The sequence below is a fragment of the Phallusia mammillata genome, chromosome 3 (assembly GCF_965637545.1).
Source record: "Phallusia mammillata chromosome 3, kaPhaMamm4.hap1.1, whole genome shotgun sequence".
NCBI classification, from domain to species: domain Eukaryota; kingdom Metazoa; phylum Chordata; class Ascidiacea; order Phlebobranchia; family Ascidiidae; genus Phallusia; species Phallusia mammillata.
In genome coordinates this window covers 13,766,761-13,787,467 of record NC_137254.1, presented here as the reverse complement: position 1 = coordinate 13,787,467, position 20,707 = coordinate 13,766,761, and the positions used below count along the sequence as shown (strand labels likewise).

The 20,707-nt window shown below is 37.9% G+C and overlaps 1 protein-coding gene, 1 long non-coding RNA gene and 1 pseudogene across 2 annotated transcripts; 1 reads left to right on the top strand and 2 right to left on the bottom strand.

The window, feature by feature from the left end:
- Window positions 1-3,326: 3,326 nt before the first annotated feature.
- Window positions 3,327-4,096, bottom strand: LOC145218993 (uncharacterized). The gene has a single exon (XM_080086411.1). The coding sequence runs from the start codon at window positions 4,094-4,096 to the stop codon at window positions 3,398-3,400; it is 699 nt and encodes a 232-aa protein (XP_079942537.1). The 3' UTR covers window positions 3,327-3,397.
- Window positions 4,097-6,464: 2,368 nt separating this feature from the next.
- LOC145218976 (uncharacterized) lies at window positions 6,465-9,530 on the top strand (annotated as a pseudogene).
- A 4,880-nt stretch (window positions 9,531-14,410) lies between these two features.
- Window positions 14,411-19,425, bottom strand: LOC145219052 (uncharacterized). Its single transcript, XR_013857830.1, has 4 exons — window positions 14,898-19,425; window positions 14,669-14,728; window positions 14,542-14,606; window positions 14,411-14,482 (listed from the first exon to the last, which is right to left on the bottom strand). It is a non-coding gene; the product is annotated as an uncharacterized LOC145219052 (long non-coding RNA).
- Between the last annotated feature and the right edge of the window lie 1,282 nt (window positions 19,426-20,707).

Genomic DNA, 20,707 nt, shown 5'->3' with positions numbered 1-20,707 from the left:
TTCGTCAATTAGATGAGCTTATAAGCAGCAGAGCATTATTTCCCTGACCAACGTCAATATCCAGAGTGGATACCTGAACCATATGCCTTCGATATAATAACTGCAGCGGGTTTATAAATCAGACTTTTAACATAAGAAATCTTCAGCAAGCAGTTTCTTTTCTAGTTAACGTGAAAACGAAAAAACGAACCGGCTTACATGTGAAAGTGATCTTAGGGTGTGGGCCTTTCGAAAACAAATCCAAAATTCACTAGGATTGTCGACGGGAAGCAACAACAAAAGGTCCAATATATTTCGTTTTTTATGGGTTGCAAATATGTATTAAATTGGGGTTCGACGAAAGTTTGCAGAAAGTCGTGTGGGTTCGGCATATTAAAAAGGTAAGTAACCACTGCAGTATGGTAACCTGAAACATAACAAACGATGAGTCGATCAAAGATATAGAGGTTACGATCACCAAAATAACCAAACATTTTTTAACGTAATAAAACAGTCAAATTCTTAGTTACATTATTTTTAGAAGTCAGATTTAAACGCGAAAAAAATGATATGCGGTGGGGCAACAGAACGATATCCAGAAGGAATCAACAACGCATCTGCTCCAACGAGTATAATATGATTACTCACACCCCTACATGGAAAAAACTTCTGTCCAATTCATCCTACTGTTGTTGTGCAATGTTGAAGTTAAAAGAGAAAATGAAACCAACAGTCCATAGTCGACCGCAAACAACTAAAATGTTGACCAAAGTTTATCAAACGATAGACAAGTATGACGTAAGTATAAACTTATCAGATCTTAGTGTCGGTCAAACTCAATGCACACCGCCGTCGTTATCGTGTCGTTTGCGCCTTCTGATCCGACGCCGACGGGTTGTCACGTATGCCAATGCACACCGCGTAGGAGCATACGTAGAGAAGCAAGTGAAAAACTGGTTTTATTGCAACAAGAAGTGATGGTGTTATCATTCATGCAAGAGAATAACTCAAGGTAAGTATTACAAACACCTCAATGGTAAAAAAATTCTTGGATAATAATTAAAACCACTGGCAGACGTGTATGGGTTGATGAGATGTTCAAAGAAAGAGACACAAAGTCTGAATTTATTTTGGTTGATGAACTGCTTGCCCGAAGCGATGAAGAAAAATTTCGACAATACGCTAGGATGACAGCAAAACATTTTTATGACATATTGCAACAAGTAACGCCAGCTATAGAAAAACAGCATACAAATTTTCGGAAACCAATAAGTCCAAAGCAGAGATTGATTTTTGCTTTCTGCATGGTTGTTTGTATTATTAATATTATTAATAGGTTTTTGCAACTGGTTCATCACAAAAGCAGCTTTCGTACTCATTTCGAGTTAGACATACAACTGTGGGAGTCATATTGCAAGAAACCTGTCAAGCTCTTTGGAATGTGCTTGGTCCAAAATACCCTCTCCCAAGCACAGACCCCATTTATGTTGTCGCTAAATGGGCAGCGTGCAGTCTCTGCTTAGTCTCTGCTAGCACCAAAGACCATTTTTTAATCAATGAAGAACCCCGTGGCAATAGAACTGATGTTTCTCAAGGTGAAATTCCAGCACTACAATCGACAGTGCATTAAATTCTTCACTTGAATGTGAGCCTCCTGCCAGTCCTGAATATGTAGCTTCAACTGCAACAGAACCACATGCAAAAAGGGCCAAGAAATCATTAGCTAGTGGTGTGAAAATTCAGGTGGAGTAAATCAATTGCGAAGAAAACTGATAATGGTACTAAACTTGTTCTATTGCAGGGTCAAATGCTGAGTGTGAGCCAGAGATCTAACTAAAGGAAGTGCACCATTATGCCGCATTTGTAGCAGCTGAATTAAGATCAAAATCACCAGATGTAGTTGGCTTGTACATACAACAAATTGCAAATACATTGTATTCAGACATTTTAGTGCATTCCGAAAACTTGTAAATACCATGCCTTATGCACATTTTTTTTCATTGTTATTCAGGGTTTCATTGCTGCCAAACACTTGTCATGTTTTAGCACTGTTCTGTAGTGTTTATTCTTAGGTGTTGTTTTCTTCATGTTCCTTTCAGTGTTTCTACTTCTTTGATACTGCCCATTTACCTAACCATTGTCATATTTTGTAAGAAGCAATTGTAAATACAAGAGCAGTATTTTTCACTTGAATGTTTTCATTTCATTTTTTATTGAAAGAAGTTATTGGTTTAAGGTATGCTTCAATTAAACAATTTAAGCCATAAGTGGTGTATTGATTGTAAACCGACAATCGTAGCCAATGTGCATTGGGCATCGATAGCAATCGTCGGCATCGGTTTAGATCATCAGGAGGCCGTCGTGCGACAGGTGGGTATTTCCCTATCGTTGTCATGTCGTTTGGCAGTGTGCACTCGGCTTTAGTGCCTGTCTCTGTGTCAGCGTCTCAGTTACGTTAGTAAAGCGAATGTATATTCAAATGACAACGTATTGTTTTAAATCTCGGCAAAAGTCAATAAGAAATCATTATGTACATGAACAGTTTGTGGAGACATAACAACACCTATTTTATTTCATGGGATATACAAGATAATACGTAGTATTTTCTGGCCAAAATATTTTACCCAAAGGAACAGTGATAAGGTTCTCTCTGTCAAACATGTTTGCCACTAAACATTCATTGTATGTCTTTTTAATGTTTTACTAATTATTTACAAATATTTCATCAATGAGAATTCAGAAGTAATGTTGACACAGTTTTCTTTAGTGTGATGAGATTTCGGAACAATGTGCGTCGACATCGGGCTTTTTAAAACTTCTCTTCAACGGCGTGGATCAACTTGTGTCTTTTCAGAACTCCACTACGAGCAAAGCTTTTTGCACAAACATCACATCGATGAGGTTTCTCTCTGGTGGGTGCGTGTGTCAACATGTGTGCTTTCAAATTTCCACTTTGTGCAAACCTTTTTTCACAAACTTCACATTGATGAGGTTTCTCATTGGTGTGTATCTCAACATGTGTGATTTCAAATATCCGCCTCGTGCAAAGCTTTTTTACAAACTTCACATCGATGAGGTTTCTCATTGGTGTGTATCAACATGTGTCTTTTCAAATCTCCACCTTGGGCAAATCTTTTTTTACAAACAAGACAGAGATGACGTTTCTCTTCGTTGTGTCTTAACATATGTCTTTTCAAATTTCCACTTTGGGTAAATCTTTTTTCATTGGTGTGTACCGACATGTGTTTTTTTTAAGTTTCTCGATGGCGAAATTTTTTTTCACAAACATCACAACGATAAGGTTTTTCGTTGCCGTGTGTCATCATGTGCCTTTTTAAAATTCTTCCTTCGCGAAATACTTTTCCACAAACAGTACAATGATGAGATTTTTCGTTGGTGTGTGTCAACATATGTTTCTTTAAATGACTACCTTGAGCAAATCTTTTTTCACAAACATCACATCGATAAGGTTTTTTGTTGGGCAAATCTTTTTTTTACAAACAAGACAGAGATGACGTTTCTCTTCGTTGTGTCTTAACATATGTCTTTTCAAATTTCCACTTTGGGTAAATCTTTTTTCACAAACACTACATCGATGAGGTTTTTCATTGGTGTGTACCGACATGTGTTTTTTTAAAGTTTCTCGATGGCGAAATTTTTTTTCACAAACATCACAACGATAAGGTTTTTCGTTGCCGTGTGTCATCATGTGCCTTTTTAAAATTCTTCCTTCGCGAAATACTTTTCCACAAACAGTACAATGATGAGATTTTTCGTTGGTGTGTGTCAACATATGTTTCTTTAAATGACTACCTTGAGCAAATCTTTTTTCACAAACATCACATCGATAAGGTTTTTCGTTGGTGTGTGTCATCATGTGTCTTTTTAAATGTACACCTTGTGCAAATCTTGTTTTACAAGTATGACATTGATGGGGCTTTTCCTTAGTATGTGTCAACATGTGTCTTTTTAAATGTCCACTTTGGCCAAATTTTTCCTCGATGAGTTTTCTTTTCAATATTAATATTTGACTTCTGTCTTTCCAAATGTTTATCATTACTATTCTTCTTTTCACAAACATCCCAAGTGTGGGCGCAAAGGTGATTTTTGAAAGCATTTTTAGTTGCAAAGCATCTTTTACAAAATTCGCATTGGTAATCACTTTCTTTTTTGCTAGTTTGTTGTTGGTTGGAAGATACTTGAAACGCGTTTTCCTTTTGCGAAGATGGTTGCTCAGATTCCGAATCCAGGGTTTTCATCTTTTCATATTAGTTAAACAACTAAACATCTAATGTTTGAAACAACTTAGTCAACGTTTCGTCGTCCCACTTATTAGAGAAATGATCCGGCCGGCCGTTGTTTGAATGGTTCTCCTATTGGATATTAGAAACCTAAGCAGATCCAGATGGAAAGAAGATTTTAACAACCTACGTGAGATGCTTCGCACAGAAAATATCAATTACATGCTACACTTTTCGGTGATTGTGACGATTTCACACTAGCGTGGCGGTTCTATCTTCAGGGGTAACCAGCCAAATACCCGCAATATTTTATGGCTTTTCTAGAACAAAGGCACAGCCGCGTTCAGCAGGCTAGAAAACTAGCTTCCGATAATACATACTACTTTGGTGCAATATGCGCCAAATTTATCCTGCCCTATCAATATTATGCTTTTGACCGTTTTTGTGAAACATTACCTATATCTTCAAATATTCAAATGAAGTTTTAGATTCTTATGTACTTTTGCGTTAATATCTAATTACCGTTTGCCCCTAATATTTGAAAAAAAACTTTAATTATTATTCCTCGTATTTCTTTTCTAATAATTCTTTTCGTAACAACGAAATAAAATATCAATGTAATCAACCGTCCCGCTCGTGTATACATCGTCACACTCACCGAATAATGTAGTAGGAGGCCTTTTCACGCACTTTTGAAGTCCTGATATTATCAAACGTCTGTTCTAACGTTCATGTTGCTGTCCTGCGAGTGGAAATGCTAGGACTTCATCAAACCTCGCTTGTGGTAATAAGCTTCTTTCGTCAACTCTGTAACAGCAGAAATCCCTAGCGTTCTGTTATATTATGTTTACATCAGCTGGTGCCAAAACAAAACCATCACTTTAGCTTTAGAGTTATTTTTTTTCATTTTCCTTTAGACAAGGGTGTTAAAATGTTACATTATCTGTTTGTCGCAAAGCAAAAAGATTTAGAATGGGTGTCAACTAATTAGTGATATGGGAGATCAAACACATAAATATGCAAGCCAACATCCTCTCTACGTTCTAATTCTCCACAGGGTTGTCGCAACTTTTTTTCGCGTTTGTTTGATTTTACCTTTGAGGTTTGCGTTAGTAAATTGTTTGTTACTTAATGCTGATGTTTTAAAGCGTTCTGAAACAATAGATCTTACACAACTAATATACAATCTTGCTGACAGGAAGGTATTGTTTCAGTGAAGTTCTGTGCGCTCTTACAGAAAGTTATAGTTAAATGTCAGGGTTCTCAACACGTTCCAGGCCATGGACCACAACCCCTGCCATAATAATTCGTGGACCATTTTTTTTTAGCAAGATCGAAGTATGCATACAAAACTACTATTTGGACTTGAGACATAATTGTTTAAAACCGATTTTCAAGAAGTGAAATAGAATAACATTTTGATACTCGTTCAACATGTTTATCACCAAATTTAGTAAACGTCCTGTAGACCATCCAAAATCTCATGCACCATCAGTTTGCATTAGGGGATTGTTAGAGAGTGTAGCCAGATTTTTCCCAAAAGTTACGGGCTTTTGGTGGGACAAGACTTCAAAAATTCTCTCCCGTGAGATGTGTAGTAAGTTGCTATCAGATCGGCCACATGACAACTAACAATGCCATGTCGCTTTCAGGTGGATCGCTCGCTTCAGAAAAGGATGTAGCTCGTTATGTCGTAAAACTAAACCTTCTTAACTCTTGTAATGTTGACTGGTACTGTGTATGAAAATATCGAAGTTTTAACCCACGAGGAAGACAGGCACAGTCTAACTAGTTCCATTTAGTGGGTGACATTTTTTTCTTGCAACAAAACAGACGCAAAATATTTTAACACCTTATCAGTATCCTTGCACCCCTGTTTTCAAACAAAGAAGATGGTAGGGGAAAAAGAAACTCGGAGACTAAAAAGTCTTGTGTTGTTTTCGCACCACTTGTTTCTGCATCCGATTTTTTTACAAATCAAACTTTAACTGATTTAGCAGTGGAGTTAAAAGAAATAGAAGACATGAGGGCAGCAGTTGATTGTGGTAATAAAAGACACAAGAAATTTATTGCATATCAGATGTAGGGAATGCTAGCAAACATGCATGGCCAAAAACTATTGTTCAGGCTGTAAACATTGGGATCGTGCAGAATATTATTTGCATGTTTTTTTAACTTTTTGAGGTATAAGGAGTTATATAGAGACATAAAAGATTGATTGTTTAAAAAGTTTGCAGGATCATAATGGCACACTTGGAAATGAAATCGAGGTGTTCAGGTGACTCCTTATTGAAAAACAAACGTCATTCTGACAATAAAAACTCAACGCGACGCTTTAAATCTCAACTGATCTTAAAAGAACATATTGGAGAAGCTGATCAGTTCGAACGACCACAGTTGATTCACACTGTAAAGAAACCTCATAGATGTGATGTTTGTGAGAAAGTATTTGGGCGATACGGAAACTTGAAAAGACATATGTTGACTCACACCAAAGAGAAACCCTATAGATGTGATGTTTGTGAGAAAGTATTTGGACGCTATGGAAACTTGAAGAGACATATGTTGACTCACACCAAAGAGAAATCTCAACAATGTGTAGTTTGTGAGAAAAGATTTAGTTCGGCAGCTTATTTGAAGACACATTTATTGATCCACAGTAACGAAAGACCGCATGAATGTAACATTTGTAAAAAAAGATTTAATCGCCGCGAAAATTTAAAAACGCACATATTGACTCACACGCATGAGAAGCGCCACCGATGTCATACATGTGAAAAAGCGTTTATCACGGGCGGGTCGTTAAAAAGACACATGTTGACCCACACCGATGTCAAAAAGTATCAATGCGACCTTTGCAAAAAAAGATTCAGTCGCAGTGGGGATTTGAAAAAACACATGCTGACTCACACCAACGAAAAACACTATCGATGTAATGTTTGCGAGAAAAAAATTGGCTTAGGCGGGAATTTGAAAAGGCACATGTTGATCCATACGAAAGAGAAACTCCACCATTGTGAGGTGTGTAAGAAACGATTCTGTCGTAGTGAAACATTCAAAAGGCATATGTTAACTCACACTAAGGAAATCATCGGTAATATAGTCGATTGAAAAAGACAATAAACGAAAAAAAAACGTCTTGGCTGTAAAAATATACTTTCGTCTGCTTACATGTAGTTAATGAAAAACGACTTTTCTTGCGGTGGTACAATTTAAAGCACTTAGGTTGAATCATTTTGTTGACTTATTTATATTGTTTTGTTTAATAGTAGTGTCCCTGTAACGAAAATGTATGAAACTATGTTGGTGGAAAGGGAAAAATTTGAACATGTCCGGGCACATTTGCGAACAATCCAAAGCGACACAGTTGTGTTTTGTATTTCTTCTTGTTTACCGACTGTTGTTGCTGTTTTATCCGTTTGGTTGTTGAAGTTACTGATGTTCATGTCCCTTTTTACTCGTCACCTGTTCATGGGATTTTCTCTGTTTATGGTTCAATTTTGTGGAAACTTTCAAGAAACCAAACACATCGAAATCTGTGTTGCAAAAGAATACATTACAGACATACGAAAACTCTCGTGTAAAATAGATTATTGTGATTAAATTGTATCTTTTCAAGATTTAGATGATTACGTTAGGTTTGTGGGTTGATAGTGCCGTTATAAACGACTAAGGTCTGTTGATAAAGTTGTTTGAATTTGATTTTCAGGCACATAATAAATCTCACTTCTTATCAAGTGTTGAAAAATACCATTCCTGTGGCCGCCAAGTCGTCATGGTTGAACTGCCCTGTGCTATATTTTGCCAAATAGGGTGTGCCGAAAACATTAAGGTGCGACACGCAAATATACTATGGAATATATTACACAGAATATACTATAGAATATTACACAGAATATACTATTGAATATTACACAGAATATACAATACAATATATTACTCAGAATATACTATAAATTATAGAAGTTAACGAATATATTCTTGAGCAAGAACTTTCTGCAACGTGTAATGAGGTTTTACGTAGTAAACAAACTAGTTGTCAAACAGCACAGCTGACGTGTTGTTTACGCCTGCAGTTTCACGACACACCTGGTAGGTTGTTTGAACACGCCTCATAGAACACGCGTGTTGTCTAGAGTTACCCAGCATAATATGCCAAACACAGTGCTGTCTCATTGGAACACTGAATAAAAAAGTATTAACAAAAATATTAATTAAAATTTAGGCCAATCTACCATAAAAGGTTTCAACCTTGCTTGGTCAAAGTACCTTTTGCCTGGGGTCTGCAAACTATTGGCTCCATGTTTCTTAAAAATAAGTTTCTGCACAAAGTAGGAAAAGTTTTGTACTTCTTAGGGTATTCTATGTTGAAGCAATAGTGGCATGCAAACCACAGGGTTACACAATAAACGATTGAGGCATCCTGTAGTTCTGCGATGCACCCAGCATCTATCCACAAAAAAAGCAAGTGTCCGGCAACCATGCTTGTTGAGAACAATGCATGGATACTTAGGCATGTTTCCAGGTTGGTCCTGTCAAGAAAATAGACAATATTACAACATGTTTAGACAAACATACAAATCGTAATAACTTTTTAGCTGTAAGTATCACACATTGAAACAAGTATTGCAGAACTTTATGTGGATTTGGCAAGAAAAAAGTGCTCTTGCTCTGCTTTTGAGTGTAGTGATCGATTTATGTTAATGTTCGCTGATGAGTCCCAAACTTACAACCGCGTCACTACAACTTAAAGATGTGTATACACTACCGTCCTTAACCTCCCACGCTCCTGAGCTTGTCGAGTCCTGGAAACTTGCACTTCAGTTCGTTTGTTTATTACTTCTTGAAGATAGAGAGCGACACGCTGATATAAGCGAGCACAAGTCAAACAGAAAGACCAGTAAGAAAAAAGAGCGAAAGAGATTGAAATGAATCAGTGTGGTTTTATATATACTCCAGATAAATCGTACACATGAGCTCTTGCGATTGGCTCTTGCACAATTACCACACAAAGCAGCGTCCAATCAAAGACAGGACAAAACATAATTAGATTTTCAGTTAAACATTTTTTTTGCCATGTTTTAATTTATTTGTTTGAAGGTTAGTCGTGAATTTTTAAGATGCCTGTAAGTGGGCTTCAGTTTTTGCAGTTATCATTAAATTAGAAAGTGTATCTACCACCTTGAAAAAGAAAAAGGTCATCTAACACTTTGAAAAGTCACGATTAACCTTTATAATAAGAACCTGAATAAAAAGTTAAGAAAACTGGGATAAAACATCTTTTATTCCACATATGTCATGCAGGGTTAGGCAACCACAAGAACTACTCACACCGTGAAATGCCTCACTGAAATTCAGGCAATATTAAATGGCAGAACAAACAATTCCACAAGAAACAGGAATTTTGAAATATCTTAGAGATGACAACCACAAGCAACAGGAATTTTGGAACAAGAAAACTTACAAACAATTAATAGTTGTACACAAAAAGTAAGAAAAGTTGTTGAATAAACAAGTTCTGATACAAATGTAATGTGGTTGTTGAATTTGTCAGTTATGATACAAATAAAAAGCTTTATGGCTATTTTTTGTGTGGCAATTATAATCTGTGACGTGTATAATGGAATATGATGAAAATACTGACTGTGGCTATAAGGTACCTAAATGATACTTGACCATATTTATGACTGATGTGTTAGTTAGTAGTCATTGTTATAACCAGTTTTGCTTAAATGTTGTCCAATTGAAATACTTCGACTCACTTATTAATAATTTTTTTCTATGTACTGTTGTGTTTCACCGTATTTACAACCGCTTTGTTTCGAGTCTGTGTCACGTGTGTTTTTGTGCCACATAATTACTGTATGTTATGACTCGGGAAGACTCGTGTCGTGGGTTCGAATCCCACCGCAGGCTAGATTTTTCTAGCCTACGCCTTGTCATATGGTGGTGAATGCTTGGTGACCGGCTGATTCGATATAGCGCCATCAATGGGCCTGGCGTACTGTGATTTATATATGAGTGTGCCGTGATCGCTGGTCTGCATAGACGCTTCAGGGCTGATCCCAGTTGTGAATTTATGTTTATCTTAACTTGTTTTTCTACACAAAACAATGACAAGAAAACTAGAAATGTGGCTTTTCTATATAATGCCAACTTACATAAAGAATAGCTTAAATTATTTCTTTGAGCTATTATTTCGCCGGACGATTTCGTTAATCCTGACTGTTTACAACTTTATTGTTAAAGTGAGATTTTTGCTTTGTGCATTATAGGAGTACAAAAGTCTGACGCGCGTAACTATACAGCCCAACTAAATGCATTTAGATAAGATTAATATAAAAACATGAAACATAGAAATGTCACTTATTGATGTTTATTTTGCTAAAGAATACATTTGACAGGCGACAATAGCGACACTACAATTTAACATCTATACTTTAAAGTTTTAGATTCGAAGTAATTTACTTTTTCTATGAGCTTCAAACAACATTCTTGCATGAAAATAGATCAGACTTCAACCACAACTCTGCCAACACCGCAAAGACGGGAAGTTAATGATCGCACTTGAATCTGGTTACTGTGAGAACCGATTTGGCAAAAAAGCACATAACCCACAGGGAAAACAACCTCATCGATGCAAAAGTCGACTTTTGGAAGCACACATGTTGCCTCACACTAAAGAAAAAAAACATCGATGCAATGTTTGTGGAAACTGTTTCAACGAAAACACACTTTAAAAACCCACATGTTGACCCATACCAACGAAAAACCTCATCGATGCAATATTTGCGAGAAAACGTTTTGCCAAGGTAGACATTTAAAATCACACATGGTGACTCATACTGAAGAAAAAAGCCATCAGTGCATCGTTTGTGAGAAACGATTTCGCCGGAGGGGAAATTTAAAACTACACATAATGACCCACACTAAAGAGAAACCACATCGATGTAATGTTTGTGAGAAACAGCATAGCCAATTGAACATGTCAATCCACACCAACGAGAAACCGTTTGGATGCACTGCTTGCGAAAAAAAGATTTCGACGAAGGAGCCATTTGGATTGCCACATTTTGACTCACACTAGAGAACCCACCAATTAAACGTATCTGTTCAAAATGTTGTTGCTTTTGATTAGGGAGCGCAAGTAAGCCGTAATTGTAAAATCCCACCAAAAAATTTGTTACGTAAATATGATTTATGCATGCTGTTTTATCCTAATATATTGTTTTTAGTGACCACTCGTGAAATGATAACCACAATAAATTGTGTTTAGGATGACATTTAACGCGGACTTTGCCTCGTAGAAGCATCCACTACAAGTATCATTTTTTCGAATTACAAAAAATAATAATACGTATAACATTCGTTGTTGGTTTAATGAATACACCAACTTTTAGTTTGTATTATATAAATTCAGTAGTTGCAAGACTCCTTTACCCTCACCGAGAAATTTAGTATCGGAACATTTGCTACGGTTTTACATGACATCTGACGCAGTTTATGACAACAAAAATATTACATTGTAATATTTGCCATATTTTACTTTAAACTGGGACACTTCCAAACAATTTTCTCCCGTTTCTTTTGTGTTGGGGGAACAAAGGTTAGCATAGTAGGTGATATTACTGATATAAGACAACGCCGTCGCGACCTCTTCTGTACGATCTGCTTGAAGGTGGTTGATCTGATCACAATCAACAAAATCTGGCTCTGTATTTGCGCAGCAGAAAACACAAACATTTTTAACGACATCAACATGGGGTATTTTTTACATCAAAAACAGACGATACGATTTTTATCCTGAAAATGAAACTTACTGAGAGGCGGAAGGCTCGGGTAGATACTGTCCAAAAAATACCCCGTACACAAACACAGTAAACCTTACAGACACAAACGAAAAGCTACAATCACACAGCAAAGAAATTACATTTTATTCATTCTTTAGCATTCCTATAAATTAGAGGAATGTTAAGCTAAAATCTATTGCGTTTCAACCACTACTCTACCACCTAACTTAAACGAACAACGATATCCGAATTACTCAACACAAAAAGCAAACACGCAATCAAATTACATTTTGGACCAGTCGTGTTTATCTGTACCTCGGACTTTTTAAGAACTCGTTGTTCGGTTTAACTTTGTCATAAAAATCGCAGACCATATATTTTTCATAACGGAAAAAATTCTTTCCATCGGTGCCGAAGTCCCTGTAAGCAAAATACAAATTCCATTACCTTTCGAAAGTTTGAAGTGAGTAAATTTTTTTCTGAAAGGAAGGCAAATATCTCGACCCTCTTTTTTTCATAACACTCCTTTTTGCAGCTTTCGTTTTTATCATGTTGAGACAGATACCGTTTGATTAGCACATGCTCGTCGAAAAGGGAGTCGTTGTTGGGTGTTAATGTGCTCTGCCGATGAAAGAACACTAGGCCATGATATTTCATCTGCTTAAGCATCCTCGTAAATATCCAGATATGATAGGCATTTCTGATAAAATTATGTTGTTTGTTTACGGAATACTTTTCCATCCACTTCCCCCTGTTTTCCAGCTTTTCTAAAAGACACAGTGCCTGGTACGGAATGAAGCTAATCTCCTTCCTTTTATGTAAGATTAATTTTTGTTAGCCTTTCAAAATTAGCCTTTTTTAACTCTAGCCGTAGCTCAGCTGCTGACATCGGCACAATACAATAAACAACCACTGATTCACATTTTGTTTTCGCCAGGGAAAACTTCGGATCAAACAATTTTGCAATCAACTAGGACGTACAGTCACAACTTTTAAAGCCTTGTCCATGAATAGCAGTATGAAACGCAAATGTAGCCCCTCTTTTGCTGCTGAGATTAAAGATTCGTTTGAATTGACCCTTTTGAAAAGTGTTGGCAGTTGAGTTGACGACACCCCGGTCAGAAATTTTCTCCGATTTATGGCCGGCCGATATTTTTTTATGATTGATTTATACTTGTATGCCGTATCAAGTAATAAAGAACTGATAACTATGCCATAAGTATGTTAGGCATGCAACCCATGCATAATTTATGGGTTAAAAACCAAGTATGATTATTGTTAAAACATATGCGTAATTATTGTTGTACATTAAAAAAGTAAGAAACAAACAAATATTATCTTGCGTTGCAAAATAAAACTTAAGTAGGTGAAAAAGGTCGCAACTGCTTTATAAGTCTAATAAAATAAAATTATCTGTAGTTTCAATAAAATATCTCTCTTATGCGCGAAAAAAATCGCTGTGTCTTCACTCGGTAACATTTAGCTCAAAATGATGTATTGTTCTTATCTTTTTGGTGTTAAAAAAAACATCCCCAAAATTGATACTTTAATCTCGCCCGTTCTGCATGACTGGTTTCGATTTCGACCTCGTTGTTTAAGTTTGTTCGGCCTTTTTTGATTTTGATGGTGACTGCGGGCACGTCGTCTGTCTTATATATCCACGCAAGTACAAAATTATGCTTTTGACTAGTCGCAATGTAACTTCAGTATTTCATTTACACTTTTGACACCATAAATGGTGGTTTGGTCTGTATGTTAAGGGGCTACTTTAATCTACGTATTTTAACAAGGGCTATGAGGGTCTGGGTAAGAATTTGTATGACAATCTTTATAAATAAATCTTGTATACCCCTAACTCATGTGAGAATATAAGCCTTATCCCGACTCTAATAACCCCAATCATCAACACACATATAAGTTTGTGTGCCAGAGTGCAAAGATCTCATTACAAGCCATTTATGGAACTGTGCCGAAAGCAGAAATGGGAACGGAAAAGACTTAAGGAAGCTTATAGTAGCTGTAATGAAGTTCGGTGTATGGAGTCTTCAGACACTGAAGATATTGAGTCATTAGCTACAGAAGATAGAGTCTTTAATCACAGAAGAGCATACATCTTCAATGTACACAGCTCCATTATGTAGTCCTTTGGTAGCCACAGATATTTTTTCAAACTGGGCACTTAAAGAGGTAAATGTACCCAAGAGTTCTGTTTCACGATTCCCGCTTTCATATAAAAGTTTTTTGCCAAAACCAAACCTTCATTTCACACAGCTGGGTGTCATCATTGAAAAACTGCTACTTTACTCATACAGGGACATGCAAGGAATAGTCAAATACAACCTTATCGTTAATATAGATGGATTACTACTCTTTAAACACTCACCAGACTTTAAAATTCAAACACTTTCAATGAAGAATGAACAGGATGGTTGGAGGAGGTAGAAACGATGGAAAACGAATAGGAAACGGTTTCTACAAAGACATGTCATTAGCACTGCGCTATAAATGTAGGAATGTAACTTCAAACTCACCAACTGTTATGGGAACCGGAAGACAACAAATAACATGGGCGAACCCAGAAATCACTGTCACACACCTAAATACACAATAAAACAGGAGACCACAATATGCCATTATGACGTCATACACAATGCTTACCAAGATATGTAGAGCAACAGTGTAGAAAGTCACGCTTCACGTAAACATCGTACAAGAACGCTGCGTAAACAAATACAACTTAAATAAACCCACACGTACAGTACGACTATTAAAAAAGGGGAATGACATTTTAGGTCATTGCAGTTTAGTTCAAGTTCACAGCGGTTAGCAGTCATTATGGTAATTTACAATATTGAGTCATTAAACACATATATACAAAGTGACTCACCAATAATCATCAATAAACAGCTTTTCTACAACAACCGACGCAGCACCGTGCTCCACGGAAATCAGCAATGAAAAGAAATAAACCACGTTGCGTTATCACAGAAAACTAAGCGCATTGTTACGTCACACAACGCACTAGGTTACAACACAAGTTGTACTAAGGAAATGCGGGAATCTATAGAAATCGGCAATTACTGGCAAATAAGATGTAACAGTACTGTAGTCGCTTTTTATCTGATAAGTTTTGAAATATTTTTTCAAAGCTTGGAAGCATGCTTTTTCGGATGCCTGTAAATAAAGCAACAGGTATGGCTCACACTGTAATGTATATTGCCCCGCCTTGTGACGACCTTGCCGCATGCCCATATAAAAGCGTGAGTTTAACCTTTACGGTCATTCGAAGTGTCTTGTAGCTGTGGGCTTGTTGTGTCGCTGTTTCAAAAAGGTGATCAAGGGGCAAATTATGCTTATTATATATTACTAACGAATAAAAAAAGGTCCGCAGCACCCTAGCACGAGCCGCCCCTCGAGCCGCCCCTGAACCAAGGTAAACGGTCGTGGTGTATTGGTTTCCGGATGCTTAACCAGCTAGTGTATACACATGACCAAATGATGTTGTTGTTTGTTTCGTGATTTCACATTAAAGGAAAATGAATCTTTGTGTTGTTGTTTGTTTCATGATTTCGCAATAAGTGAAAAAAACATTGACACTTTCCTTTCAAAACCATTCTTAAAGAAAGACAAGTTCACGTAACTCTGTGCGGTTGTTTGTTTCGTGATTTTGCAATAAAGAAAAAAAAAAAACATTGCTGTTTTACTTTTGAAACCATTTTAAAGAAAGTTTATAACACCTCCACCACCAAATTCTCGGAACTGGAAAAAAAGTCACCTGGTTCATTTGAAATCTAAACTCGTTGGGTGCACGAATGTACCAGTAACAAACTAATACCTCCCACCCCCAGTGAGTGTGCAGAGGTCTTGACCCTGAAAATCTGTCAGATTCCGAGTTTTCGCTCAACATCACAGCGGATTCTCTTAATCAGCCGTTTGTCACAGTCCTATTTGGGAGTTTGCATCATGTTATTTCTAACACGTTTTCTCAACATGAAAACAAGTCAGTTGTATATCATCGGCTCGCTGGAAGTCGTAATCGGCTAAGGCAGGGGTGTCAAACTCGCGAACACTTAACGATAATTGCAGTATTTAGTCAGATTTTTATTTAATTACAATGAATTTTTCTTACTTTTCAAACATTTACAGAAATTTGATTGATAAATAATAACTTCAATCCGTTTCCTCAAACCAGATAGCCACACGCGGCCGCAGAAACGAGTTTGTGGATCTATTGTGTGCAAACAATGCGAAAAACAGGCACCAAAAGTGTCGCAATATAGATTATATGGTAAAAAAAAGTTAAAAAATGATCTTCATACTGTGCAGCTCAATCTCTGCATTAAGTTGGAAATTAATCCGGGACTTGGGGGCGTCAATAATATATGGTATATACCTATTTCTTTACATCTGTAATCTTAAAACAAAAACCAGCAGGTAATTGGCACCTGTTGGTAAAGTAAGGATCTGCAATGGGGCTGTCATAGCGAAAATGTTGTTTATGTGTATAAAATTTGATTAAAAATCACATGCAGCCCTCGGCATAATTTTCAAACTGCAATGTGGCCCTCGAACCCAACGAGTTTGAAACCCCTGGGCTAAGGTATCATTTTGTACACTGAAAAACTTTAAAAACTGTACCATAATATTTAAAGAAACAACCTTGTGTATGTTGACACCACTGGCAGCATCAAACTCGATGAAACATACTGTTATGTTGTGCGCCACCCAATATCAGGAAAACTACCACTTGCCGTCGCAACATTTTTTTTACGCAACATCCCGGCCCAGTCCAATTTGTTCAACACGTTTTGTCATGCCGTAGCAAAAGTGCACAGGAAAAGGAGTTTTCCACGGTTGATGGGTACTACTCATAAACATCATCATCTTTGAGATCTAATCACAAATTACAACACCTTTGTGGGGAAACAACATCAAGAAATCAGTTTTTAAATGCTAAAGGCATTGCACTGCTAAAGTGTTGAGCAGAGCTGGTAAGTTTGAAAATTCATTTAACGTGGACCGAATGACCTAAAAGGCAAATTGACATGGGTAATTTTGGTAATGTAGAGAGGTCTTGTCTGTGTTGATATTATTGACAAAGTTTAGCATACAGATGTTTCTTTTCAAGCAGCAAAAAAAAAACTCAAAACTAAAAGAGAAATGAAAAACTGCACTTCAAAAGTGCATCCTTGTACGCGGGGTTTGCCCCCAAAAGAACTCATTAACAAGGAGCAAGAGACTGATCGAGACACTTTAGATACAGAATCTCACCAACTTGTTCTAAAAATGGGCTAAGAGTTCTAAGCATTACCAAACAACGATTAATTAACATAAAAACAACTTTTTTACAAGGTGAAACTTGGGACAGAAACATTTTTGTCAAGCCTCCAAAAGAAGCAAATTGTTCTCAGGAAGTTTGAAAAGTGTGTTTATGGCTTTCTAAATGCATCAACACCTGGTGACAGAAGGGTAACTCAATTTGAACCAGATCAGAGCCAAGACGGTGTATCTGTAAGTTAATCTGGTTGTGTTAAAAAAGTGCAGGTAATTGTATCGTAAGAAACATCCTGATGATGTGACCCAACACCAGAGACTTTGCGATCTAAGATTGGACAACTACTTTGGATTGCAACTCACTAAGGTTTGATGTTTTTGTTGCAGCAACTCATTGCAAAAGTGTTGCGGCTAGAGACTTAATTGCTTGCAAAAGATCAGTCGGTCATGTTACTTTAAAATATTTAAACCTTGGTGACAACTCTAAGCTAAAAGTGGTTGTGTTGTAGTGGCTGTCATGCAACTTGTTCATTGGTAAGCCAACAACGGGTGGCTGTTTATTGAGCAATTGTGCTTATTCGATTGGCATTCCTATATTGCAGTGCGAGCGAGTTTGCCGACAATGAAATAGCGGAGGTTGGTTCGACGAAGAAAAGTACTCGGCCAACCTCCAAGTCTACGTGAGCAGAGCTTCCTGATGCAAAAAGCTGTTGCCAACACTTCTGGCACATGGCGGGCCACCAACAACACGCCCATATTAATTTCTCAAAGTAAAATAAAAATTACCGATGTTTTTATATTGCAGAGCGTTAGCAGAAGACAGTGAAAGCCATCGAGCCAAAGGTATGCTTTCAGATTTTTTTTGCGCTCGACATTACCGAAGCACTCGTTACTGAAAATATTTCTTTTTTCTAGGCAGGAAACTTTTTCCCAACTTGTCCAAAGTGCTGACGCAAGCGGATCGGATATTCGTAGGTGGGAAAGAAACCATCTTGTGCGCTGTCTGTGGTTTTAGTATATTATCCGACTGACTGTTACAGGCGTTCATCGCTGTTGGCTCACGTGTGCAATAGCGCCCCAGACATAAATATTTTAGCCTTCTGCCAATTCCAGACCGTAAGTGCCTTTTTTCAGTGTGTTTTTAAATGTAAATGGTTAATCGTTTTTTTTACGTCACACCGCGGTTCCATTGCCTTTTCGGACATTATAAAAACACTTGTCGCCTAAAATATTTCTTTTCTTAGGAAAGAGGACCTAAACGAGTCGGATATTCATGCGTTGGAAAACACAGAACCGAATCGTCTTGTTTGGTAAAAAGGTAAAAGCAACAAATGTCTCAAATTTTTTGACCCCTTTGATGCTATTAATCGACTGTTTTAGCAGTATACCATCGAAGGGTCACGTCTGCGATGCTACCCGCAGCGCCGATTCTAGACGGTAAGTTTACATTGACCGTTTTGTGTGATTTTCGTGTTTCTTGGTAAAACGGTGTTTACACCTCAGATCTCGACCAATTCAACGGCGCGACGGCCATAGACCAAAAGAAGACAGTACAGAAACAGCTCCACATCCCGCTAATGGCATCATCGCAGAACGTTGGGATGCGATACGGGTTTCGGATTTGTCTTGCGACGGGGCACGGGCGAAAGGCGTTACTTCCACACATCAGACAATAACTTCCAATTGTTCGACGGCACGCTGTTAATTATTCTCGAGCAGATTGTTTGGAGAGACCCAGTGCTTTGTTACGGATGGGGGTGCTACGAAACTCGTCGATCGCATGCAGGAAGCGTCACGGGCAGCAATGATGGAACGCAGGGATTGACAGGCTACTGGCTGAATAGGCACCCTCTGGCGATACTCCGCGTACGCCTTTTCGCCTAACCATTTTAGCAGTCATCCGTTTTAACAGTAGAAAATATGACGTAAACCTGATGACGCGGTGGTTCCTGCGCCACCTCACCCGAGCCGACACCACCACCTTCGTGGTAAAACGAAACAACAACTTTATGAGCATCCAGACGCATAAGTTCAAATTACTGGATATGAGGAATTATCTTGCCCCAAACCACTCGTACGCGTCTTTTCTTCGCACTTTCGGCTGTGATGCTGACAAGGCATGGTTTCCACGTGAAAATATGACGGATCTGTCACGACTAGACTAAACGTCTTTGCCGCTTATTGATACATTCTACTGTTCGTTAATGAAAAAGGCTTTGGCGCTTGAAGATTACCAACACTGCGTGGAGGTATGGAAACAGGAGGGAATGTCGTCATTGCGTGACTTTCTCCAATGGTACAACAACCTAGACGTTGTCCCATTTCTTCAAGCAATTCAGAAACACTCCGGGTTCTTTGAAAGCCGCGGCGTGGACGTTCAAGGATGGCCTGTCCGTGCCGGGTCTCACTTTGAAAAAGTGTTGTTGGTGGCCCGTCAATTGTATTTTCAAGATACAACCACGCTGGAAACCGCATTCACCTGGTAAAATATGGCAGCAGTACCAAGGTCTGCCGTTCTGTGGTCGGCTTTGATTGCAACGCAATGTACCTTGACTGTTTAGGATCGTTGCAATGTACCTTTTACTTTATAGTTCTGGCCAGCAAGCCCGATTACCTTGACTGTACGAAAGACCCTTGCTTCAAACGGAATTGCACAAATCCAGTACAGATGTTGTAATAATCTACCTCAGGGTGGACATTTGGTAAAAATTGTGGGAATAAAACTCCTCTAAGCGTGGAATTTTCCATCAACACTAACATCATTAGTTTATAGCCGCCCTATGACACTGAAAGGGTGGAGTAGGCCACCCCACCCCAACACATAGTGGAATTTTCCACCGTGGGGTGGATAAGGTGGGCATTTCCACCCTCTTGGACAAAATACAAAAAAATTTCAACGTGGATAATACCACGCATAATCAAGCGACATATATATTTATATTATACTAATAATCATTTGTTAAATTCAATCACCACAAGAAATATACAAATGTCAGTATTTTTTTGCAACCAGGGAAGCGGACAAATGGTTCCAATTAACAAATCCAGTAAAATTGTATTTATTTCGCACTCTCAATGTGACTGCGCTGTCTAATCGTTTGAAGTAAGCGCGCCAACGACGTTCAAGTCAAGACGACGCTCTGCTTAGTTGATAGTGGAAAGAGGTCATAATTCAGTCAATAATGAGGGAACAATAGGCACCAGGGCAGGGGGTTTCAACACAGCAGGATGACGTTGTTTGGTTACCTTGCAGCACGAGGAAAGAAGTAGCTGTCTCGTTAGTGTCGTGATTGATCACATTCTCCACAGTTTGTAGGGTAGGGTTTGTGGAGAGATGAAATTAGTATTTGTGCTGATATAATGTTCTTAGTTGGATGGTATATTTACTAGTATTTTAAAATATTTGTAGATATGTCGTATATA

Excerpts from the sequence above, each read along its gene's own strand:
- LOC145218993 (XM_080086411.1), bottom strand. The coding sequence starts at position 4,096 with ATGCTTTCAAAAATCACCTTTGCGCCCACACTTGGGATGTTTGTGAAA.